This window comes from Mytilus californianus, unplaced genomic scaffold, assembly GCF_021869535.1.
Source record: "Mytilus californianus isolate M0D057914Y unplaced genomic scaffold, xbMytCali1.0.p SCAF_2, whole genome shotgun sequence".
Classification (NCBI taxonomy): Eukaryota; Metazoa; Mollusca; class Bivalvia; order Mytilida; family Mytilidae; genus Mytilus; species Mytilus californianus.
The window spans coordinates 464,305-491,012 of NW_026262668.1; the positions used below are offsets into that span (position 1 = coordinate 464,305).

General features: G+C 33.7%; 2 protein-coding genes and 1 long non-coding RNA gene across 9 annotated transcripts in view; 2 read left to right on the plus strand and 1 right to left on the minus strand.

Annotated features, from left to right (window-relative positions):
* LOC127729029 (uncharacterized) overlaps positions 1-14,897 on the plus strand; it is a 133,117-nt gene extending 118,220 nt beyond the window's left edge. For 6 of the 7 annotated variants that reach the window (XM_052236631.1, XM_052236634.1, XM_052236637.1 and 3 more), the window contains 6 exons: positions 52-191; positions 1,338-1,352; positions 2,597-2,789; positions 4,515-6,841; positions 8,688-8,775; positions 12,234-14,897. In XM_052236631.1, the coding sequence (XP_052092591.1) occupies positions 52-191; positions 1,338-1,352; positions 2,597-2,789; positions 4,515-6,841; positions 8,688-8,775; positions 12,234-12,395 (2,925 nt within the window). In that variant the 3' untranslated portion in view covers positions 12,396-14,897. The remainder of the gene's footprint in view (positions 1-51; positions 192-1,337; positions 1,353-2,596; positions 2,790-4,514; positions 6,842-8,687; positions 8,776-12,233) is intronic. The other variant, XM_052236635.1, reaches the window with a different exon arrangement.
* A 2,011-nt stretch (positions 14,898-16,908) lies between these two features.
* LOC127728750 (uncharacterized) lies at positions 16,909-19,711 on the minus strand. The gene is made up of 3 exons (XR_007994357.1): positions 19,646-19,711; positions 19,266-19,500; positions 16,909-16,999 (listed from the first exon to the last, which is right to left on the minus strand). It is a non-coding gene; the product is annotated as an uncharacterized LOC127728750 (long non-coding RNA).
* A 1,126-nt stretch (positions 19,712-20,837) lies between these two features.
* LOC127728751 (uncharacterized) lies at positions 20,838-25,359 on the plus strand. Its single transcript, XM_052236381.1, has 5 exons — positions 20,838-21,048; positions 22,096-22,165; positions 23,273-23,323; positions 24,185-24,334; positions 25,289-25,359. Exons 1-5 carry the CDS (start codon positions 20,875-20,877, stop codon positions 25,336-25,338), a joined length of 495 nt encoding a protein of 164 aa, XP_052092341.1. The 5' UTR covers positions 20,838-20,874; the 3' UTR covers positions 25,339-25,359.
* Positions 25,360-26,708: the final 1,349 nt, after the last annotated feature.

Below are 26,708 nucleotides of genomic sequence, written 5' to 3' on the forward strand. Positions count from 1 at the left end.
TTCAAAACCTAAAAATATTTTCATACCATTTTTTTCACATTTCTATATTAGCAACAAAGTATCGAGAAGCCAGCTCCAGGGAATGATGTTATGTACATTTCCATTGGTCAAGCACCTGTGGCTTGTCTTCTGCTATTGGATGAAATGCTATGGTGTGCTAGTGGTAACACAGTTTATATTATACATGCAAGGTAAGCGGAATGTAAAAAATCCTCAGTAATGTTAGCCCTAGAGTTCCAAGACAAAATAGATTTTACTTTTCTTTATTCTGTTTGTTTGATGCAGTTTAACATCCTTCCTTTCGTCATTTCTACATTGTCATAGCATTTGTTTTAATTGGTAGATGCAATTAAGTATTACCACTGTCACATATCAGTATTAAAGTGTAGTGTTTCTTTCCATTTTTCCATGACCTATATGAGTGTTACACTCGTAATGCATTGTTTATTGGTTGAAGAAACTGGCACAGGTAGATAGTGACTGACTCCTTAGCACTTTCTTCCATCAAGACTCTTTAAGTTGAATATATGTGCGGTCATAAAAATTTTGAGTATCATTAAAGTACTCAGACTATGACTTCATCCAATCAAAATACTGGATTTGGTGTTTCAAGCACAAATTTTGTACTCGGTGAGTACTGAGTAAAGTTTTATGATCGAGAGCCCAGATATATAGTTTGATCATACTACTGGAAATCATTTATTAGGCCAAAGTCCTTAGATTTCAATGATATACCTTAAATACTGTGAAATTTGGACCAATTTACAAATACAAAGTTGATCCTTGTGAATTATTTTGAACACTATTGGCAGCCTTGTAATTGACATCTGGGGAAATAAGAACATCCTGAACAGTGATGTCCCCTACTGCAATGACTAATGTTTTGTTTTCATGTGTAGAATAGTTATTAATATATTTGCATCATTTAAAAATTTTCATACTGTGGATTCATTTATTTTCTTGGGCACCATTTCATGATTTAGAAAAAAAATGTATCTTCGTGGATATTTGATTTCGTGGTTTGCCAAAGCCTGCCGTCAAGTCCATAGAAAATTTGTGCTTTGTCAAATATTTGAATTTGTGTTTCACCTTAACAAAAATTGGTCTCCCATGAATGATAATGAATCTACAGTATTAAAGGGTAAAAAATGGTTCTGATGTGTCATACCTTCTTTGAGACATCAGAAACACTCTTACACTCTCTAATCCTTGGATGTTTGCTATTAGTTTTCTCTCTGACTGTCATACCAAATTTCTTTATTTTGTGTATTTGAAGACTTACCTCCCCTTTATACAGACATTCAATAATTCACTTTTAATGTATTTATCAATTTTAGTCTTTCGGAAAACATGTAAGACTGTTTTTTTCCTGACAAATATTTGATTGTTCTATGATTTTATGTAGTTGTCTTACTTTAAAAAAAAGTATATTTTTACATATATATTTAGAATAGTACAAATGACTTGAGTATATTCCTATCTGATCTTGTACTTTATTGCATGTCTGGTTCTGCATCCACTAGTTCAAGCATAGAACCTTCTGGATATGATTATTATATATTCTTTTAAATTTTTGCATAGATATTAGTATTTGTGATTTTTGACTTCTAATAGCTCTGGATGTAATCCTTTTTAATTGTGTTGTGCGTCTATATGTTCTGGTTGGATGATAATTCAATATGCATTTCATATTTACAAATACTTGATTGTGATTGGTTTGTTTGAATTTCCTTCCATGGTTTATACACTATGGTAGACCATGTTAGTGACCTGACCTATTTTTATGGCTTATGTAAACACTATATTCATTGGCAATGCACATGAATGGAACCATTGGGTTCAACAAAACAAAATTACGGGAAAAAATTTTAAAAATGCATGTGTTGAGTCATAAAGGTTAAGCACATGTTTTCCCGAGTTTATCAAATTTTGATACATATGAAATCTGTATAGCTAGTATTTTTCCTTACCAAAAGCTCTACATGGAGAAAAATCACACAGTATTTATAAGTAATTTAGAATAATCATACACTTTACTAATACATCATGGAGAATAATCACAAATGACCAATAAATCATGGAAAATTGATTAAAATTGTTCAAAAAGTAAGATCTGCATGAAATATCATAACTAAACATTATTAATATTATTTGTTGGATACCAATTTTCGTGGATTTCATGAGTATACAGGAATCACGAATTTAAATATTCAACGAATTAAAAATTGTCTTTAGATATATAAGCACACTTTAGCAAAACTATGAAATTAAATATCCACGAAAAGATAAGTTTTCCTCAATCCACTAAAATTGGTATCCACGAAAATAAATGAATCCACAGTATTTATTATTGCTATTGTTGAACAAGAGACACAATGCAAAATGAATTTGCAATTTCGGGAAATGCCTCATACCAATAGTGATATCAAAATTTATAATTGGACTTTTTATTTTTGCAAAGCTTATTCAGTTAAACGCCAAAACGAAAACAATAGATCACTTGGCTTTGTTTTATTAACATTTGAAAAAATATAAAACACAATATTTGATCATAATTTTGGAACTTCCATTGTGTATTTTAATGTCTTTTTTACAGAACACTCGATGGAATGGACAATTTTAATGTATCTGTTAATCCATATGATCATATCCTAGCCATGGTGTCAAGTGAATATGGAATCTGGATCACATTGAGAGGGTCATCTATTCTGGAACTGTGGGATCCACGATCACTCCACTGTAAAATGTTGTATGATACCAGAACAGATCGATATCCACAGCTCAGAAAGGTTTGCTTGCTTATTTTTACTTTATTAATATTAAAATTTTGAAAAATGCTGTGAAATCATTAGTATGTGTTTGGTATTAATTATAACAAAATTTGTCAAAACCATGAAATGGAGTATCCACAAAATAGACAAGTTGTTATGCCCCTGCCACAGCGGAGGGGGCATTAAATGTTACCCTTGTCCTTCTATAAGTCCGTCCATAGGTACATCCCGAAATTGGTTTCTGTTCTCTTAGTTTGCCTCAGCCAAATGTTATAATACTAATACACTATGCTTATTACCACAAAACAGATATTAAGTTTGAATTTGGGTGGCGTCACTTTTACTGTTCTACAGTTATGTCCCTTAACAAATAGAAAAAATGTTGAATTTTTAATTTCCGTTCTCTAACTTAAGTTTACCTCAACCATATATTATGGAACTTATACACAATGCTTATTACCACAAAACTCAGATCAAGTTGGAATTTGGGTGGCGTCACTTTTACCGTTCTTGAGTTATGTCCCTTTATAACGTTACATGCAAGCAGAGGCATTATCCGTGTCCCATGGACACATTCTCCATTAATCTTTAGTCTATGACAATTGGTTCCCACTTAAAAAAAATAATCTACATTACACATAATCCAAATATAGAGGAAACATCAACAGTCAGATAAGTTAAACTTTTTTTTGTTATGCAATTACCTCCTAAATTTTATGGTTTTTGCTATAAACCACAGAGATCATAAGACAAACAAATTGATTACAGAAAATTTACTCTAGAAGGAAAAAAAAGAACTAGATATTATGACAGAATCAGTCTTGCATTTGAAACAATTAAAAAGTTTTGAAACTATAATCTACTAACAATATTTCCTTTTAAAAAACTTAAACCAAGGTTGCCAAGTTCTATAGCAGTTAATATGCATATCTTGTCAGGAGCCTGTTATTCAGTGCTTGTCTTTTGTTGCTGTGTAACATATTTGTTTTTCATTCATTATTTTGTACATAAATTAGGTCATTAGTTTTCTCGTTTCAATTGTTTTACATTTGTCATTTTGAGGCCTTTTATAGATTATGTGGTATGGGCTCTGCTCATTGTTGATAAATCTTATTATGGCACCCTCAACGGAGTTGGGGTGACATTTTGTTATTCTACGTTTCTTTTTTTCTTATTATTTTCTTCCACTTTTTTTGTCCAGCTTATATCTTGGAATTCTATGAACCATTTGTTATGGAACTATACCATAATGTTAAGCAGCATGTGCAGATTTGCAATCGGGGTATGGCATTTTCAAGATGGCCGCCGTTACCATGGAAACAGCAAAAATGTCAAAAAAACCAATATGCTCTAAAGTGATTGAAACTTCACACAAATATTGACTGGCATATGCAGATGTCCCATTTGACTTTGGAATTTCCAGAATGGCCGCCGCCACCATGGAAACAGCAAAAATGTCAAACATTTCAAAATGCTCCAAACTCAATGAAACTTTACAATAATGTTAATTGGCATGTGCAGATGCCCTCTTTGACTTTGGAATTTTCAAAATGGCTGCCGTTACCCTGGCAATGGGGGAACGAGGGTGCCATCCATTATTGCTAGCAATTACAAATCTAGTTTCTTTTATCTTTTTGAATTGTCTTAATTTTGACAAAAATGTTTATTTTGGTCTAAGAGTTCATCTGTATTAAATTATTAAATTTAGGTGTTTTTTTTTTTAATTTGATGTTTGTGTTTCAGGAGGATGACACATACTTTAACAGATCAAGGATCACTGCTGTGATGGATATGGGACATTCCGTTTGGATCGGCACAGGGGAGGGAAATATGATGGTATATGAGGTAGCAGAACACATAAACTTTAAAACTCCAACAACAGACATGTCACCATCAATAGACACTCCATCAAGTCTGTCGGGGAAATTGTTTCTATCTCCAAGTCCTAGAAATGGTAGTTCTTTAAGTTCAAGGGGCAGGAGGCGTAAAGATAGAGAAAGAAGCAGAAGTAAAAGTCCACGTGAAAGTATAGCAAAACCTTCTTTCTCAGTAGGAGTGGAGGAAAATACAGGAAAATGTATAGATAAAGTAGATAAAAAGCCACTCAAAAGAAGCCTGTCTAGTGAAATTTCTATTTCTCAATTACAAGTTAAGTCTTTGGAAGTTTCTAACCTTGCTTCTGATACCAATTCAACTGGATCTGTGACCCCTAAAAATGTTTCTCCTCGTTTAAAGCATCTGGAAAAGAAACCAGCTATTGAAAGAAATATCTTAGAAGAACGAGACAGTTCGACTGAAAGTTATGAGAAAGAAAGACGAGATAGTCATGGTAGTGTGATAGAAGTTCGTAAAAATGTAGAAAATGATGAAAAAGAGGCTGATCAACCTGTAAACGAAAATGAAGAGAAAGGAAAAATAGTTAAGGAAATATCTCTTGATTCTGAAGAAGGGGATTCAAAGATGGCGGGAAATGGAGAAGAAAATCAACCCCAAGAAATAAGTCATGATGGGAATCTACAAAATCGACCTACTGACCTGAAGTTAAAGGTCAATAATAGAAGGAATTGGTTGTCATCAAACAAAGGCAAAGGTCAAAACTTCATAGATGAACTAGATATTGCACTTACACAGTTAAATGGTGTAATAGACAAGGCAAAATCAAGAAATGGATGTGTATCCTCGGGTCAAAAGGTCATTGGAAAAGATGAGCTTTTGCAGACAGACAGAAAGGAAGAAACGGAGGAAAAGAAAAGTACACAGAAAAGAAGTGAAGAAAACACACACAAATTTGTTAATGAAAACGGCTATCTTGAATGCAATGGTGAATCCAATTTGGAAGAAAATGTAGCTTTGGAGCAGAAAACTTTGTGCAACTTTGAAGAAATATCTCGACATCACAAGGTCAACACATGGCTCAGTTCGCTTGAAGAGACAGAAAAGTTGGGAGAGTCTGAACAGGGGGCGGAGCAAGATAATAACAGTTTGAATGAAAGTGGTTTTTCTGATTCAAGTATAGCGCAAGATTCAGACAATATGCAATCTCAGAGTTCTAATGATAAATCAGATAAAAAGAATGAACATGATACAGTGAAAACTTCCCCTGAAAAAACAAAGGATTCTGTTGAAAAATTGATACTAACAAAGCAAAACAGCGTTCAGTCAGATAATAGTAGTGGTAAAAATAGTAAAAATAGTGACAGTTCTTCCCCTCGGAGAAAATCAGTTAACTCTGATGAAAGTTCTAATAACAAAGGTTCTAGATTACGTACAAAGAGACTCTCTGAGAGAATGATTGCATACAATAATCGACAAAAGACTATGGAGAGGATAGAATCTGTCGACAGTGAAATGGCAGCAGCTGCTGCCAAAATTGGGTCACATGACCCTGAAGTTCAGTATAGACTTGACTTTTCTGGAATGTACATAGAAACTGATTCTGAAATGGATGGGGCTAGACAATCTAGATCAGATTCAATTAGTGATCTAAGTCTGTTAGAATCTCGTAGACAAAGTGCAATGGAAGAGCCATTTACGCCTGCAATGGATAAAGTATTTATGATGGAATTGAACAAACTAGATAATTGGACAATTGCTAGTGCTAGTGCTAGTGCGAGTGCTAGCAACTCAGCTGTCACCACTCCGGCAGATACAAAAATGTTAGAACTGATGCAAACACCAAGTCTGATGAGCAGACACATATCGGTAAATAAAGTAGCTCGTGAAAGGCTGGACTGGAATGATATAAGTAGCAATAAACTATCAATTACAAGTGCTCGTAGCTCCATGGATTTCAATAAGGTACAAGATTTTCTTCGTACTCCAAGCATCAGCAGTAAAGCTAGCTCTGTTTGGTCAAGTTACGATGAGATATCAACTCCCTCTGTTAAGGATGACGAAGTAGATGCAGATGGTTTCGGAAGACGAATACAGACTTTAAGTGGATTGATTTCTCATACAACAAGTAATTCCTCTCTATGTAGCATGGTGGATTCACTGTATACTGTGGATGTGACATTACAGGCAAAAGTTAAAATATCAGATAAACCTGTGCGAAGCTTTGTCAAAACAAGGTGAGCTAGTGTACAGTATCCAAATTAACTATAGATTTTATTGACATAATTTGAGTTGGAGTAATTTCCCATCGCTACCACGTTGAAGTAATTTCCCATCGCTACCACGTTGAAGACAAACTGGTTGATTTTGTCATTTAAATGACCAAAATTAAAACATCTGGTAAACAATCCTTAATAGATCTTAGTGATGAATTATGCAAGACTTTAACAAATTCAGATTGTTCAAAAAACAACTTTTTCTGAAAGCTAGGCTTCAGTATATCAAGTTAAGTTGGTTTATCATTAAATGAGGATATTGTCCTCCAACATTGGAAGAAAGGGAAATAACTCTTAATTTATGTCAATGGAATACAAATATTTATAAGATAAATTTGACATATCAAATGCAATGTCAATCTTTCAGAGTCGGTGATCCCCCTTTTGAGAAAAAGGCTGGAGGGAGAAATGCTTTAGAACCTATTTCACCTCTGTTTTATTTATAGTATTGTATCTTATGTTTTGAAGTTGTTTCTATAAACATTTTTTTTTAATCAATCAATATTCAAATTAATCAAATTATTAGTTAATTGATTAGCTAAAGCAACATATCAGGTTGTTGAGACATTTTGCATTGTATAAACAAACAATGTTTTGAAAAAATGTGGTATTTTAACAAAACAGACAACTTTATATAATGAAATTATGGTGAAGATAGTCTTGAAATGGAAAGTTTAACTTCCCTCTTAGAAGACAGATCTTTAGATGGAAATTTCTAAAATTTGAAATAATACTTGAGGGCTTCCACTGATACAGGGAGAATTGGCATTATGAGATAAACTTGTATGACTCTTTTATTTTAAGTACATTGTATGACTACAAAAAAAACAATTAACTTTTAATATCAGATATATTGTTGTATGTTTTGTCAAAACAAGGTAGGCTAAAATTGTATCATACAAAAAATGAATATACTAGGAACCAGCAAAATTTTGTTATGATAACAAACTGCACCAATCACCAACTCACTGAAAACAGAAAAAAGACTAAAGGGAACAATGAATTGTCAAGACAGCCTGATTTGGATCAAGGGATAAATTGAATGAGGTTTCCCAAGTACCTAGTTCACCCTTTTCTTTTTTACCATGTTTAATAGAAGTGAAGCATTGATCATTATTTGTTTACTTTCGGTTGGAACCTCATCTTTTAAAATTGTTTGCCTCTTTTTGAATTTGGTTTTATGACAGGTCTTTGATAGTCTTTGCTCAATCTATTCAGGGGCCCAGGTGGCCGAATGGTCTAAGTAGTTCATCTACAATATCACTAGCCTGTCAACTCTGAGTGTGTGTTTGAACCCTGCACATGGCCTCCTGAATAGAGCCAAGTGTGCTCAGAGTGGCATTAAACACTAACAATCAATCAATCAATCAATTTATTATTTCTACATTCAGGGCAATTAACAGTTTGACATAAAGTTTAAAATGATTATCACATGTTTTTTTAGAGCTTGGTTATATTGAACCAGTGGTACAAAATGAATTTGAATTGCAATATTTGTTTGCTTTGGGTTGTTTTTTTTGAAGAAATTGTAAAAAGAAAGTGGACATTGCTTCTAGATAATAGAATGTTTATAATTTGATTTGTTATTTTTTTGTATTATAACAAGTCATATTTTCAGACATTTACCGGTAAGTCTCATCAGCAGTATTAACTAAAATATTAAGGGGTTCCCTTAGTAAAACATTTTCTTTCCTTTATCTATACAAAACATGGATTGGGGAATAAACATACTAGTTTTTCTGGTTTGTGTGATCCACACATGTTTTTATACTGTAGTGTCTACAATGTTATATGATTATGTTTTCAGAAGTTGTGGTGAGCCATGTGTTATAAGCTTTTCTGGTTGCTATGGAGATGATGAATCTGTTTTAAAATGGAGGAAAGAACCAAATGAGGTAATTCCCCTTTTTGTCATTTTATTCTGTATTAGCAGCATTTTCCATACATACTTTGTCTTGTTGCCTAATTGCTTTGTGTGTCATATGAGTAATTTTATTTGTGCAGCATCTTATTCAAACCATTATATATAGTGTTTTGTAGAATTCTTGAAATCTTTTTTTCCTGGTTGTCCTTGAGGAAAATCTGCATGTCCTCACTATATTGCTATTGCAAAATTTTGGTAGTCAAATCCTTTTGTCTACCACTTTTCAAGAACTCTGGTTTTGCTATCATAATACTAGCAAAACATCTTATCACATTTTTGCCCATAGCTGAAAAAATAGCTTCCCTGCTTCTAGGATAATGGGATTGGATCAGATTAAGGCATAGTGGTTTGCTGAATTCCATGCACATTTCCAGACTTACTTCATCATGATTGCTCAGAGTTAAAGATTCAGAGAGCCGAAGATGTATAAATAAATTAAGTATGGGAGCTTCAGCACCTTTGGGGTCTTGAAAAAAATAGCAAAATCATCCAAGGTGAACTTTTTCTAAGGAAGTTAGAGCCTTTTTTCATAAAATGAACAATGTTTATAAAGTTCAGATAATAAATCATGTCTAACAAGAACTACATTTGCTTGAGAATGACCCAGGGGCCAAATTATTTTTTATTTCCCAGCTGTCACCGGAGGGGGCATTAATTGTTACCCTTGTCAGTCCGTCCGTCCATAAGTACGTCCCAAAATTTCCATTCTCTAACTTTAGTTTGCCTCCACCAAATGTTATGAAACTTATACACAATGCTTATTACCACAAAACACAGATCAAGATCTAATTTGGGTGGTGTCACTTTTACCGTTTTCGAGTTATGCCTCTTTATAATGTTATATGCAAGTGGGGGCATCATCTGTGTCTCATGGACACATTCTTCATTTATTTATATTGTTTTTAATATTGTTAATTACTTTTTGTGTGTGTGTTGAACCCCATTTTGTATACATTTATGCAATATTATGAGCACCAGTAATATGGTATCATTTACCTTTGATATGTCACAGACCAGTTAATCAAGTGCACCTTGATAAATGACTGACCTTGATTCCCTAAGTATAGTGGTGTTGGAGAAAGTGTTCATTGATCACAACCAAGTGTACAGCAATATGACAAGGTTGACTGACCTTGATCCCCTAACTATAGCAGTGATGGAGAATGTGTTTATAGATCACAACCATGTGTACAGCAATATGACAAGGTTGACTGACCTTGATCCCATAACTATAGTGGTGATGGAGAAAGTGTTCATGTGTACAGCAATATGACACGGTTGACTGACCTTGATCCCATAACTATAGTGGTGATGGAGAAAGTGTTTATAGATCACAACCAAGTGTACAGCAATATGACAAGGTTGACTGACCTTGATCCCCTAACTATAGCGGTGATGGAGAAAGTGTTCATGTGTACAGCAATATGACAAGGTTGACTGACCTTGATCCCCTAACTATAGTGGTGATTGAGAAAGGGTTCATGTGTACAGCAATATGACAAGGTTGACTGACCTTGATCCCCTAACTATAGTGGTGATGGAGAAAGGGTTCATGTGTACAGCAATATGACAAGGTTGACTGACCTTGATCCCCTAACTATAGTGGTGGTGGAGAAAGTGTTCACGTGTACAGCAATATGACAAGGTTGACTGACCTTGATCCCCTAACTATAGTGGTGATGGAGAAAGTGTTCACGTGTACAGCAATATGACAAGGTTGACTGACCGTGATCCCCTAACTATAGTGGTGATGGAGAAAGGGTTCATGTGTACAGCAATATGACAAGGTTGACTGACCTTGATCCCCTAACTATAGTGGTGATGGAGAAAGTGTTCATGTGTACAGTAATATGACAAGGTTGACTGACCTTGATCCCCTAACTATAGTGGTGATGGAGAAAGTGTTCAAGTGTACAGCAATATGACAAGGTTGACTGACCTTGATCCCCTAACTATAGTGGTGATGGAGAAAGTGTTCAAGTGTACAGTAATATGACAAGGTTGACTGACCTTGATCCCCTAACTATAGTGGTGATGGAGAAAGTGTTCAAGTGTACAGCAATATGACAAGGTTGACTGACCTTGATCCCTTAACTATAGTGGTGATGGAGAAAGTTTTTATGTGTACAGCAATATGACAAGGTTGACTGACCTTGATCCCCTAACTATAGTGGTGATGGAGAAAGTGTTCATGTGTACAGCAATATGACAAGGTTGACTGACCTTGATCCCCTAGCTATAGCGGTGATGGAGAAAGTGTTTATAGATAACGACCAAGTGTACAGCAATATGACAAGGTTGACTGACCTTGATCCCCTAACTATAGCGGTGATGGAGAAAGTGTTTATAGATAACGACCAAGTGTACAGCAATATGACAAGGTTGACTGACCTTGATCCCCTAACTATAGCGGTGATGGAGAAAGTGTTTATAGATAACGACCAAGTGTACAGCAATATGACAAGGTTGACTGTAACAGAATACCTGTGTTACAGATATCTAGGGATTATGTTCTTTTTGTTGTACGCATGATTCCATTCTCATTTTCACCTTCATGAGTTAACAATTAACAATCCTTACAATTTTTATAGTCATAGAAAACATGACTGCTGCCATTAGTGAACAGGAACTACAGACTCTTCTTGAGCACCTAAGTTTACCAAAGTTTTTTGTCGGTTTATGCTCTTCAATCTTTAATTTCCTATGCAATATATTTATGGCATTTGTATTTTTTTCATCAGTTTTTTTTTATCATGGTATTCAAGTGTCTGTCTTAACTTTCATTGCATCATTAGTATATTCCAAAAAAATCCAAGTCAATCTAGGGGTAATGTGAATCTAGTTGTAAAGATGTGATCTTTTAGAATTGTTAGATCTTCAATAACTGCCAGATGAAGAACAGGAATTATAAATACTAATTCTGTTATGTATTGGTAATATAATATGGTATTGTTTGATGGGATTTTGTTCTCACACCGTTTCTTTTTTTTCCCAATAAGAATCATTGGTTTATATATTTATAAATAAGATAGTTCATTGTTGGATTGTTCGCCCACTTATAGGGAATATAGTAATGTTAGCTGGGTTTAGTCTGTCGTAAGACACTATTCCAATTAGACTTAAATTTGTGTTAGCAGTTGCTAAATGTAACTATTTTTGGTATAATGATATTGCAGGAGCCAGCTCATTCAATAGATATTTTCTTCACACATTTTCCATTACTACTGAAGAGAATGACTTCATATTTAGTCAGCAGCTCAACAGTGATAAGTTGGAAAATGTATGTGATTTTGCAATCTGTCAGACACCAACTACCTATTTTTCAATATTTTGAATTAAAAGTTTTGGCACTTTACACGTCAACATGAGCATTCTTTTTAGATTTTAATTTTGTAAAAATTTAACCAAATATAATATTGTCTTTTTTAGCGCTTGTGGACCAATGAACCAGTTTTAGTGATGTGTCCAAAGACCAAACAGACAATTTTACCATCATACATGAGAGGGAGACTGTCCAGTATTTCAAGTGGATCAAGTACTCAGAGTGGCTTTAGCTTTCATAGTGCAAATTCACAAAATAGGATGCATTAGTTATGTAGAAATTCCATAAATAAAACTACAATTGATTCATATAAAGTGCTGATATTAGATTCAACTTGAAGACATTGAATTTAAGTTGATGACATTGAATTTGACTTGATAACATTGAATTTAACTTAATGACAATGATTTAACTTGATGACATTGAATTTAATTTGATGACATTGAATTTAACTTGATGACACTGAGTTTAACTTAATGACATTGAATTAAATTTGATGACATTGAATTTAGCTAGATGTAAATGTGCTGAAACCATATTCCATAATAGTTCATTTGAAAATAATCATATTTGAATATACATGATCTAAGTACATGTATTGGTATGTGTACAATTGAACATTTCATTCCTAACGGATTTAGGTTACTGATTTATTATGGTGCACCTCAGTATCATCATGTGAAATTTGTAGCTGTTCATAATTCTTGGGCATTCTGAAATATGTTTCAAACACATGTTTTATGACATTGCAATAAAAGAAATGTATAGAATTATAAAACGTATTTGTGTGTATTGAGGGTTATATGCATGATTACTGGTAAAAGAAAATTTTGACACTAATGTTTTTTAAGTAAGGTTGTAACTGTGCAATTATATTTTATATACCAATATATTGTATCATATTCTTTACATTCCAATATATTAGATATTTTAACTTTTGTTAAAGAGTCTTCCATATATATTATTATATACCATTGATGTCTTCCAGTTCAGTATACTTGTGCATTTAAAGTAATTATTTTATTGAATAATTAATTTTTTGTTCTGTAAATTTTGATTGATCAGTGCAATTTTTTATAATGTCTGATGAAAATTATTTTATGCATTATATTGGTCATAATTTTGTAAAATTATTATATTTTACACTAAAACGTCTCAAATTATTTTTTTTAACTGGAGTACTAGGTATGATATTTATTATTATCTTATTCTTATTGAATTGAAATAGGCCTATAAAAATTTGAAGTATAATAGCATTTATGACGAGTTTTGCATCAACATTTATTTTATAATTTTGTCTTGCTGAAATTTTCATGTATATTGACATACAAATTATTCTATTGCAAAATTTTTGCATTAATAATGTGAATTTTGTATTATGGCCTCATATGCCTCATATATGAAAAATTGTCAGAAGATGTATGAAAAAGATTGTTGTACATGCATGTATATGTAATTATTGTAAAAAAAAATGGTGAGGGGTCGTTTAAACTTGCCGGAACAATTTGCAATAATTTATGTACAAAGAGGTGTGTATTTTTGTGATGTCTTGTGAAAATATAGAGTCTTTTAAAAAATCTTCTTTTCTTTCAAAATTGCGTTTAAATTTTTGATCTAAACAATTTTTAATGTGTTTGTTTTAGGCCAAAGCTGATATAAAAAAAAATAACTAGATTGAAATAGTTTGTATTTTTAAAGTACGGCTGATAGAATGAACTGTTTAATATTTGACTAAAAATCTTTAAAAAAAATGTGACAGTTAATTTTCTTCTATATTACAGAAACAAATAATTAAAGACTTTGAATACCAATTCATTTGAAGACTAAGGGGGATAAAATCTCAATAAACTGTGCCTTCAAATGTGTATGTATATATAAATATTATGTAAAGAGTTTGATACTAATTTTAGATATGTTGCAATATTTCTAGTCATTCTCATCTTTTTGTAAATAAAAAACAATTGTTGGAAAGATCAAGTTGTTTGATTGTATGTTATTTCTTGTATGTAAGAATGGGAAATAAGCAAAAGTCAAATAAATTGTTTTGTTTTTTTAGCACCAGTGTTATAAAAAAGACTATTTTGGAAGAGACTCAAGTTTTTATACTGTTCCATGACAGATTGCATTTTAACAATTTCATATTTTTTTTTTAAATTTCACTTCAAAATTGCTTGAGATATAGTGAGGAGCTTTTCAGATAAAAAAAATGGAGCCTTCAAATGTTTAGACTAGTGTCTGGGGAAATCAAATTATCCATCTTTGCAGAGGTCAAATATTCAATGTCAAATAAAAACCTCATGAAATTTTCTCTCATCCATCACCCTCTTTTGACTATAGGTACTTTTTTATTAAATTTATGTTAAAACACTGTACCTTTAGGTTGGAAGTCATATCATTTGGAAATTTAAAAGGTTAATGCCTACAGTATTTTTTTTAACTATGTTTTTTTCTAATTTTTTATCAAAGTTTCAAAAAAAAATTTTCAAAAAAAAAGGTGAGCTTTTAAGTACACATTCCAAAAAAATTAAAAAAATTTCTTCACATTTGCTTCCAGTTCTTACATATTTAGATGTAACAAAATGTTGAATGTAAAAGGATAATACTGTGATTGCCATAGATGTGATATTGTTAAAATTGAGATAATCAAGGATCAAAGATGAGGGAAATACAACTAGAAAAATACCTTAAGTAGATTGTTTTTGATTGTTTGTTATTGTTAATTTTTCATGTCCATTGTTATCAGTTAGCAATAAATCTTATTGAATAAAGAACTGTTATTTTTTACATGAAAGGGCCTTAGATTTTATTGTAAGTCTCTGAAATGATAAAAAATAAACGTGAAGGAATAAAATTCAATTTGACAGTCAAAGAGAGGTAAAGGATACCAAAGAGAGAATCAAACTCACATTGCCATGGCAATAAAAAAAAAACGAAAGACAAAAACAATATACAAAACACGACATAGAAAACTAAAGACTGAGCAACACGAACACCATCGAACAAATTGGGCTTGATCTCAGGTGCTCTGGAAGGGTAAGCAGATCAAACTTTGAATTTAAAATAGAGCTCTAGATAGGATTAGAAAATGAACACCCAGCTATGTCACTGTGTCTTCCAAGAATACACCCAACTATGTCACCATGTCTTCAAAGGAAACACCCAACTATGGTACCATGTCTTTCAATAATACACCCAGCTATGTCAACATGTCTTCATATGTCACTGTGTCTTTAATGAATACACCCAGCTATATCACCCTGTCTTCCAAGAATACACCCAGCTATGTCACCGTGTCTTCCAATAATACACCCAGCTTTGTCACCGTGTCTTCCTAGAATACACCCAGCTATGTCACTGTGTTTTCCAAGAATACACCCAGCTGTCACCGTGTCTTCCAAGAATACACCCAGCTATGTCACCATGTATTCCAAGAATAAACCCAGCTATGGTACCGTGTCTTCAGAGAATACACCCAGCTATGTCACCTTGTCTTCCAAGAATACACCTAGCTATGTCACCCTGTCTTCCAAGAATACACCTAGCTATGTCATCGTGCCTTCCTAGAATACACCCAGCTGTCATTGTGTCGTCAAAGAAAATACCTAGCTAGTTCACCATTGTCTTCAAAGAATACACCATCTATGTCAACATGTATTCATTTGTCACTGTGTCTTCCAAGAATACACCCAGCTTATGTCACTGTGTCTTCTAAGAATACACTCAGCTATGTCACCGTGTCTTCTAAAAATACACCCATCTATGTTACCTTGTCTTCCAAGAATACACCCAGCTATGTCCGCGTGTCTTCCAATGTCTCTGTGTCTTCCAATGTCTCTGCGTCTTCCAAGAATACACCCAGCTATATCACCCTGTCTTCCAAAAATACACCGAGCTATGTAACCGTGTCTTCTAATGTCACCATGTCTTCCAAGAATACACCTAGCTATGTCACTGTGTCTTCCAAGAATAAACCTATCTATGTCACTGTGTCTCCCAAGAATACGCACAGCTATGCCACCATGTCTTCCAAGAATACAGCTAACTATGTCACCCTGTCTTCCAAGAATACACCCAGCTTTAAACATAACTCTTACTTAACCTAAACGTTACCCCTAAGCCTAACTTAACACCAACCTTACCCTAACTCTTATCTTTATTCTTATTCTTACCCAAATTTTTAACTACAACCATAAACCTTAGTTGAATAGAATATCGTTGCAGGATTTGGCAACTAAAGTAGAAACATTTCAGTTATTCCACTAGAGCACACATTACTCGCTATCTTATAAGTTTAAATGTTCATCGAAGCGTAATGCATCATTTATCATAGTTTGTCTACGGTCTACATACAAAGGACATCTTCAGTTGATATTAAATTCATCTATAACAGAATTGCACTTAAAACATGTCCTATCATGAACTTCTTTTATTACCGAATAAGACTTATCATCGAAATTGTACTTAATAAACAATACAATTGGTGCCACAAGTGGAGCAGGATGTGTGTACCCTTCCGGAGCACCTGAGATCACCCTCGGTTTTTGGTGATGGGTTCGTATTGCTCATTTTTTAAGTTTTCTATGTTGTGTTTGGTAGACTGCTGTTTGTCTTTTCGTCATTGTGTTTTTCTGCCATAGTGTTATAAGCCTTTGTCTTCGACTTATGAGTTTGAATAATCCCTTTTGAATCTTCGCCTTTCTTCTAGTTTCTATTTTGAACCTGGATCCGCCACTGTGTTGGTTCTTTAAAATTTTATTTTTTGACATACTTTACAGTATGATACACAACTATCGACTAAAAATCAACATTATTCTTCAATAACTCAATACGTAATATTTATTGAACTTTGAAAATATCCTTTGTCATACATCACCTGAAATCATAAAGGATACTTAAAATTAACATGATTTACATTCTCGAAGGACACTTATTATACAATGAGTCCGTTGAAGTAGTTTTGTCAACTTTTTTTTGGGGGGGGGGGGGGGGGGGAAAGGGGGGGGGGGTACTTTTCATTTGATTATAAAACCGATCTTTCCAAATAGTAACATTTTCACATCTTGGTCTATGTTGTGTTGTTTGTTTGCTGTCTTACATCAATAATTGCCTATCTTGATAATAGACGATAAGTTTTATTTTAATAGCATCTTCATTTGAATCGACAATCGACACTATCTACCGTCACTTGCAAGTCCGAAGTATCGAGAGTTGCGATAATGGCACGCACCAAATAATTTACTTCTTGGACAAAGTACAAAAAGTAATTGATAAATACTTTATCTTCGACCGGGTATGTGCCTCATTCTCGAACAAATATCCTGTATTTTGAAGTATATTGCTTAACGCAACTGAAATAGCTTATTTAGACAACGGAAGTAAATCTTGTCGAAGACTATGCTTATAGTGTTGATGGTATGGAATGAATATATCCTCAGTCAAAGCATGGAAGTAATATTTAAAAGGAATAACAACGACTAATTAGCATGTATTAACAGCCTGCAGAGCTCTGTACTAAAGTCATATGATTTATCCAATTATAGTCTCAGCGGCAATACCCCTTTGGTTACTATCTGTGATACCGCGGTTGTAAAATGGCATCTGGAATTTCTTATCAGTCACGTGATTTTATCGAGTCCGGTAATTATAAAGCACCTGTGTGAAATCCGAGGTTTATTAATAAGAAGGTGGCACTGTATCATATAAAACCTCTACCTTCAGAAAGAAGTCGTATGATGTAAAAAACTTGAAAAACGGACGAGAATTGTTCAACCTACAACAGTTTAGCATGGAAAATTGTATTTAATTTAGCATATTTTTGCTTTTTACCGCTTGTTTTAAACTGTTCTAAAAGTATTTTCCGGTTAAAAGCGGATCCCGAGTAAAACAGTTAAATACCGATGAATCGATCAGGTTTCACATGATGTTGAACAAAATAATGTAGACAGATGTAGACATAGAATATTTTACTGTTGAAATGTGCCAAGTTTATCGAGATTTATAAAAATATTTACTTTCAAGTAATTGATTACGTTATTGAAACTGGACAATTAAAATCGGGATCATAAGTTCGTAAACATGTTAAATTTATATCTATTTTAAAAAAGTGTTTACAATTGAATACTAATATTAATGTAGCACGTTACAGCAAAAAGAAAATCAACCATACAAAACGAGCTTGACGCTATCTGTCTAACCGCAAATTTATTTTATATGAATTTGTTTATGTACAAATTAAAGAATAAAAACGTTTAAAATTGTGAATATTTGATTTGCCTGGTATACACGGAAGACTTGGATTATTCGTATTTAATAAAAGGGGGTCGACACATATTTTTTTGTACAATCATCTTCTTAACTTTCAGAAATGGCTTCTTAATTAACTGGTTTTAAGTATTAAAATTGAAAATGATCCACCCTTTTTCTTAAATTCAATATTTGATAACTGTCGGCCTAAACTATTAAGATCGAAAAAGACATAAATAGGAAAAATAGACTAAAATCAACATTGAATGACTGACTCTATTCGGTAGCGTACAGCAGCGGAATGTAACGAGTGAACTATTCGGGTTACTTCGTACGTACATACGACAACAACTGGTCTATTCGTAATTTTCCGGGAACACGAAAATGACCGAAAAGTGTCAGTGATTTGATCTATCACATGCCGAGAGTCAATTACCATGCCATATATTAAACCAATTAACGAGTTATCGGAAGATGGGCGGTAACGTAGATGAAACCTTTGAAGTGACGACGTTGTTATTCCTTTCAATATTACTTCCATGGTCAAAGTGATAACATGGTAAAAACATAATAATGATTCTTATTCCTTTTTCTTGTAAAACTGCTTTAATGTATAATTTGTTAACAAAATCCGTAAGGGGTTCCGCGGAACCCTGTGTCTCGCCTGCGATTGCTGCTGTAGTGTAAACGTGTAATGTTGACTTGAAAGTTCATTTATCAGTAAAATACAGAAGTGTTTGATGACTAAAAAAACTTTAACCACAGACTGAACCTAAATGTTGACGCCGCCGACGCCGGAATCGAGGATCGCTATGTCTCGCTTTCGCGACTTAAATGTCGCAGGCTCGACGAAAATCACTAAGCTCTTAGATAATATTAACTTATAATTTACTTACACTCTTCTCACACATTTTGTCCCACAACAACTATAATGGCATTGATAATGTGTACCATGGTGGCGACACTGAGTGTCACTGTGACAATGAAGGTGAAATGTACATCTACATCCATGTCCAAACATATCATCACCCCACTTAGACCCAGGCTGGATGTGCTGGATGTGCTGGTTGTGTTCCTTTTCTCTCTTTAAAAATATATTCATACTTCTACTCTGTATCTTTTTTGACAGCACTGAGGAAAATAATCATCATAATGTAATAAGTACTCAAAATTGACGTGGAGTCCAAGTCAGTTACACAGCAAGCCAACTATTCAAAGTAAACAAAAGTGACCCCGGGGTCAACATATGCATATGTGTGTGCTATTTGAAACCTACCTATTGAACTAGTGAGAAGGAGAATCACAAACATAACAAAGATTTTATACGACATTTCTATTTGTCTTTCTGTTTATTGAGAAATATACTAGATAAGAATGATATCAAAGTATACTTTGACCTTTTGTATAATCTCATTCATCGCAGTGACCATGCGAACTAAAATTATAGGTGGGCCGGAACTTCAACTAAACTGCCTACTGTTTGCAAGGGTCGAAAATGATTTGACACAAATTCCCTAGTTTTCTTTTTTTATATCTCATTGATAAATGAAAACAATTTTTTTTTCAATTTTTTTTTTTTATTATCTATTTTTAACATTTTGGTTTTCATGTTCAAAAATGAAAAGCCTTTAGCTTAAAACAGGTCTACATTTAAAGTTATATTTTTTAGTGTCTGTATGGTTTTTTTTTTCTTCTCACTGTGAACTAATGATTAAAGATATCGACAGGACTTTACGCTGCTCTTTTCATTAACTAAATGATAAGTTTAAGATATTTTCACAACTATTTTTTGGTTTATGATATTTTCACAACTTTTTTTTGGTTTATAACTATTTCGGAGTTCATGTAACAGTGAGGGACAAAGTGAAAAAGTTTGCCTCTAAGCTTTCTTAAGGTCTGAAGTCAACTAGACACGACCCTACTACAATAAGACTTGTATATAGTACAGTTCTAATTCATGCAACCAATTATAAGCCACCGGACAGTTTCACACCTTTGATTTTGTTTACCTGTATGTTGGTTCGGCAATTTCGCGTTTTTGCCTGACGAAATATCAAATGCGAAGAGGCGAAATGGTGAGTTTTATGTCCAGATTATGAAGTTTTCGGATTTTAGTGCTATTTCCGTATGAAAAAGATTATTTCTGTCATTAAGCGATTATTTTGACTAGCAAATTTTGATTGTTCTATACAACTATGGTACTACATATCAGATATCACGAACTCTTCGCCAGACTTTTTTTTTTAAAATGACAGATCAATTCTAGTAGAACATTTATGAAATATAGTAAGGTCTTTCAGTTGGTAACTTGGGTCTGTACCACGCGAACATTAAGCTACTTTGTGTGGCATCTTAAATACGATAATTGTCAATAACTTCAAAGGATTCGTTCAACGTGTGTCGCCAACGACCCCGGGTGCATTGTCTACAACTGTTGCGCTGGCTTTGTTGTCATGACAGCACGTCGTTTGTGGGTTAGAGCTTAAACTGTTGGACGTCAGAGAAATGGCAAACGTTTTCACGAAACGGACAGGGAAACCTAGATCCACGACGCTGGGAGATTTCTGTGGACCAGAGAAAACAGCTCCACGTTTAATTCCACGACCACATTCTCCAACGAGACTGGCAAACCCACATCCCGTGGGCCTGTTTTACCAACCCATTAGTAAGAATAAAAAGGTAACCACCCATGATACTCTTTATGGAGCCAAAGGCTAAACTATACAGGGTAAATTATTTTCGCGCGAGTTTTAATTATGCTTGCGATTTTGATTAAGTTTTGCTTAGTCTTTAGTTTTCTTCGTAATGTTTTATTGACTTGTATTTGTCTTTTCGTTGTTTTTCTTTTTGGTCATGGTGTTTTCTGTAATTTTTCGACTTACGATTCTTGGTCGCCCGCTTGGTATCCTTTGCCTCTTGTTTTATTGATATCAGAGTTGTGTTTATTTGTTAAGATTTAAAAGCATCTCTGAAGATTAGATCTATTGTTGCAAGGTTCAAGTCTTCTTGCTGACAACTTTTAACTGATATTTTAAAAACAAATTTACAGGTTTAGTCCAACATTTTCTACATAAGTAAATGCCTGTAACAAGTCAGGAATATGACAGTTGTTTTCCGTTCGTTTAATTTGTTTGAGCTTTTGATTTTGCCATTTGATAAAGGACATTCCGTTTTGAATTTTCCCTGGAGTTCGGTATTTTTGCTATTTTACTTTTAACGGGAAGAGTACCGTATTCTATATTATACAGCCAGAATCTTCCTTCTTGATATGGCAGTGTCTGGCATCATATTCTGATCATCTAAAACTGATCGAAAAAGTGTCATATGTATGAAGTATAGGACAAAGATGTTACAGTCTAGGAATGTATCAAATATAATATCTATATGAGGGTATGGTTGGGGTTTACAGAATAGATAATAATGAGTAAAATGTCCAGAATAAATGTCATAGAAAATAAAGGCTAGAGAATCATGGGATGCTGAAATATAGAGAATAGAGAATAATCGGAAAAATAAATAAAGAATCTGACAGAAAAGTGGTATAAAAATAAAGAATAAAGAAATGAAGGACCCCCATCCAGACCCTCCTATATTCATTGTTATTCGCAGCCGGTAGTGCTTCTAATATTTCAATTTGTATAGAGAAACCCTGACCCATGACAGACCCACGACCTTCTCCCTTCAAACGAAATCAGAAAGAGAGCAAATTTTATGTCTTTTTTGTAGAGTTACGGCATTTGGCATCCCAATTTCCAGAAGATAGCCGTAAGAATTCCTGCGATGAAACGTCATACAAGTAAGATATAATTAATGACCACACAATTATCAATATCTTTAACCAAATCGCAATATACTCACGCGGCCTCATTGACGTACACCCCGTATCTCATATATGAGCAACGACAAAACATTATCCAAATATATATATAATTTATATACAGCACAAACAACATTTCCCAAAAGACCATAAAAGTGAAAAGGTATATTTTAACAAAACGACTAGTCAAATGCGTTTTGTTAAAATATACTGTTTCACTTTTATGTTGTTTGTGCTGTTTTTAGACCCATCTATCAAGAAATTTGTTTTGCATGCACACGTATAAAAATTGCGGTTTTTATCCAACGCAATCATAGGTTTGAACGTTGTTTTCAATTTAGACTTGTTTATAATTTATATATATATATACATAAGAAGGCGACTTTGTATGATTGTCAATGAGAAAACTCTCCAACAAAGAGGCGGCAACCAACGACAGCCACACGACTACATGATGCTTTTTTTATTATGATTTAGTCTTCGAACCTAATTGTGCAATTTGTGAACTGATGGATATTTTGCATAATAAAGGGAGATGTGAATATATACTCATCATAATCTCAGGCAACTATAAAGACAAATGACGGGAGGCTAGATATCTTAGGGTCATTGACAATAAGTAGCGGTCCATCTCGTCATAAAAAATTTAAGGGCAAATTAATCAATCACATAATTTCACTCTATTGAACATAATCAGAGAGCGTGGTTCTTTTAAACCAACCGAAAATTTGTGTTTCGGAAGGGGGGGAGGATACATAGAAAACATCTGTCGTACAGCTATTGCATCAATGTCTTTATTTTAATATTTGCCGCTTCCAGGCTTTGATTTGAACATTCATAACAATAGTATATCAAGAAAAGAATATCGAACGAAATAAATTTTGCGATTTTTTTTTTGGCGTAAGAAATGATAAAACCTAGCTTCTAATTAATGTCAGAGCGGTAATAAGAATTATTTAGATTTATAATTGTAGACTGGGGGCTTTCCAGGATTGTTTTGCTCTGAATAGAAAATTTGATACAATTATGTTTCTTTAAATTAATGTCGTCTAATATGTAATTGTTAAATGTATTAATTTATTACAGAATGGGTTAATTTTTGTAATGGACGATACAGCTCACCATACTCAGAAAAAGGTACTGTGGAATTGAATTTTGAATTTTGATTCATTGTTATACTAAACAGTTTCTTGTTCGACTCGAGAGAAGTTTCCCTGCCTGGAAAACACAAGTATATTACAGTGCAAAACTGAAATTACGGTATCCTATTTAGGACCTCCCAAAAATATAATTTGAATTCCATATCACGAATTGTTGATTCGTTATCACAGATTAAATTCGTTATCACAGATTAAATTCGTTATCACATTTTTTTTTTGTAATTCGTGATAATGGTTTAAAATCGTTACACCAAATTGTATAAATCTTGACAATCATCACGATTTATAAAATTCGTTATTACGATTTGAATCCTTTATCACGAATTACAAAACAAAATGTGATAACGAATTTAATATGTAATTTCGAATTACAAAAACTGTTATAACTTGATAATTCCAGAAATTCGTGATCACGATTTGTAAAGTTCGCTATTACGATTTTTATCCATTATCACGAATTACAAAAAAATGTGATAACGGATTTAATTCGTAATAACGAATTACAAAAAAATTGTTATAACTAATCACGGAAATTCGTTATCACGAATTTAATCTGTTATGACGAATTCTTCAATTCGTGTTTATGATTTAAATTCGTGATTTCGAATTCAAATATATATTTTTGGGAGGTCCTAAATGGGCTTCTGTAGTAATAAAAAGCGAGAACTTCTTTTTACAGTAGTAGTCTTTTCACTTTTAGTAATGTTTTATTTTTTGCTTTTCAAATACGGTAAACAATTTTACGTAATACGAAGAACTTGATAATTTCTGATTTTCTATACACTAGTATATCAATCAGCGTATTGAAAATGTAATTTTCGAGTCTATATTTAACCAGGAAAGGCACCAGAAATCATCTACACAGAAGATACCACGTCGAGAGTTAGTTATTGTCCACCGTCGAGGTTTCCCGAACTTAATAAAAACCAGAAAACAACGAGATATAGTCATTCACCTAACAGGGGATCTGGACCAGTTATAGGAATCAGTAAGTAGTCGCCACGAATTTTCTTCCAGTACGCCTGTGTTCTCGTAAATTACTATCATGCTATGTGTATCTATTTACCTTTTGGCTTTTACTGAGGATTCTAGTTTGTGAAATCTTATATTTAAATTTCTCATTAGTTTAAGAAATGGGCTCCCAAGGAAGTTAAACTAATCAAAATTACACTACAAGTTTAAAAATTATATACTAAACCCTACGGTGGCCTATGATTGCTTACTACCACTCATTTTAACTCTGGCAGATAGTTCACACCAAATCTCCTTGTTTTTATATAAACAATGGTCTTGTGGAACCGTGCTTTGACATTTCAACCATAGCGCTTGAAGTTGTCGATTTGATCACCATTGTGACAAAATCAAAGACTTAAACTGACATATTTCCCATTTCTCTGATAAGTAAGGATAATTTTAGGAATAAGAGCGAAGACTGGTTACTGCAGAGTAGGAGCAGTGGTCAATTTGATAAAAAATCATATCTGTCATGAATTGCTTACTTATGATAAAGTATAAGCATAGCGAAAACACAGAATTTATTATAGATTGGAACAAAGGAGTTAGTTATAGGGCGAAATGTCTTCTTGTGAACGGCTATATAAGGTCTCGGTCTGATATATAGCAGAAAATTCTTCTCAGACTAAGACCGCATTTACACATCCTATATGTGAAACATGATTTGTGTACACAAGTTTCATTGTTCATATCTTTGAAATTAAAATAATCAATTGTTTGACATGCACCCAATTTTATATTCAAGTAAATTTTATAACAGCTTGAAATGTTCCAAATTTAACGCATTGGTAATTTAAAATTAATGTTCAAAAATTCAATTAAACTTATTTAAAACTTGTTTAATCATCAGTGTGAACGCAGCCTAATATGATCTATCCCCGAATATACTCGACATTTAAAGATCTTGTTTTCCATTTTCTCATTTCAGTACCAAACCTGAAGCCGATAAAGTATAAACCAGTGAAAGATGACTTTTAAAAGATTATTTCCAAAACGAAGATGTTCAGAATTTATTAGACTGAATAAAAAGAATACATATGTGTGTTCTTACAACTTTTTATTACCCCTTGCAAAAGGTTTGAGGAGGGTCTTGGCCTGTTCCTTTTCTTCTGAATACTCTGTGTTGACGGAGGTCTAGACACCGATAGTCGCATAGAAACTTGAATACTGGAAATAATACTATTCCGTCAGTGGATGCCTCTTGGAATGGCAGTTGATCAATTAACAATTGAATCACTCTGACATACAATTTATCGAGCGGCTCTGCCAACATATTGTGTTAAGGACAAAGGTGCGAATTTAACACCATACATGTAGCCGTCAACAAGAAGTAAATCCATGCAACTATGAACATTCCATTGTACTCTTTAAACTTTTTTTTCAGATAAAGCAATGCTCGACTTCTACCATCCATAATCTCCCTGGGCGAGTCACCCGTACTGGCGTACACACTCCTTCTAAACGACATACACCATATTTTCCATTGTTACTTCCAAGACTATCAATTTCCTATCCTCTTCGCTCTTGGCGGAGCATATGGTCGCCACACGATTTCGCCATCTAACTCTGTCTTTAGCCTTTGTTTCGGCTTCTCCCCAGGTCATGTCAAGCTCCTTCAGTTCTGCTTCAATCGTTCGACGCCAGGTGGTTTTGGGTCTTCCTCTTGGTCTCTTCCCCTGGGGCGTCCATCTAAGAGCTATCCTGGTGATATTGGAAACAGGCATCCTGAGAACATGCCCCAGCCATCTGAAGCGCCTCTGTCGAATTTCTTTCAGAATTCAGAATACATGAGGACTTAGTCATTTCAAGGACATGTTTATTTGAAATACGGTTTGGCCATGAAATACAAATACTTATTTTTGCTACAACGTTAATGTTGGTGTGTCAAAACATCCAATTAACATATGTATGAATGACCATCGTAGTGAGTATGATGGTAAACCAGACCTTCCTCTCAGTTAACATTTGAGATATTCTGATCACTCTCTTGTAGATGAGGCAAAAGATACCAAAAGGATATTCAAACTCATAAGTCAATCTGATAATGTCATTGCAAGATTCAAGATTAAAAAAATCGACAAAAAGACAAAATAGTATACAAAACACAACATAAAAAAACGGAAGAATGAGGAACAGCAATCCCGCCCAAACCCGGGGTGATCTCAGGTGCTCATGAAAGGGTAAGCAGATCCTGCTCTTCATGTGTCACCCGTCGTGTTGAAGACTTTGATTAGAAATTCAAAAACATTGGAACCAGATGGAGTGAACAAAAAGAGAACTGGATGTATTATTACATCAGGGATGTATAAAAACAAACTACATTTGGGATATTTAGATACATTCGCGGT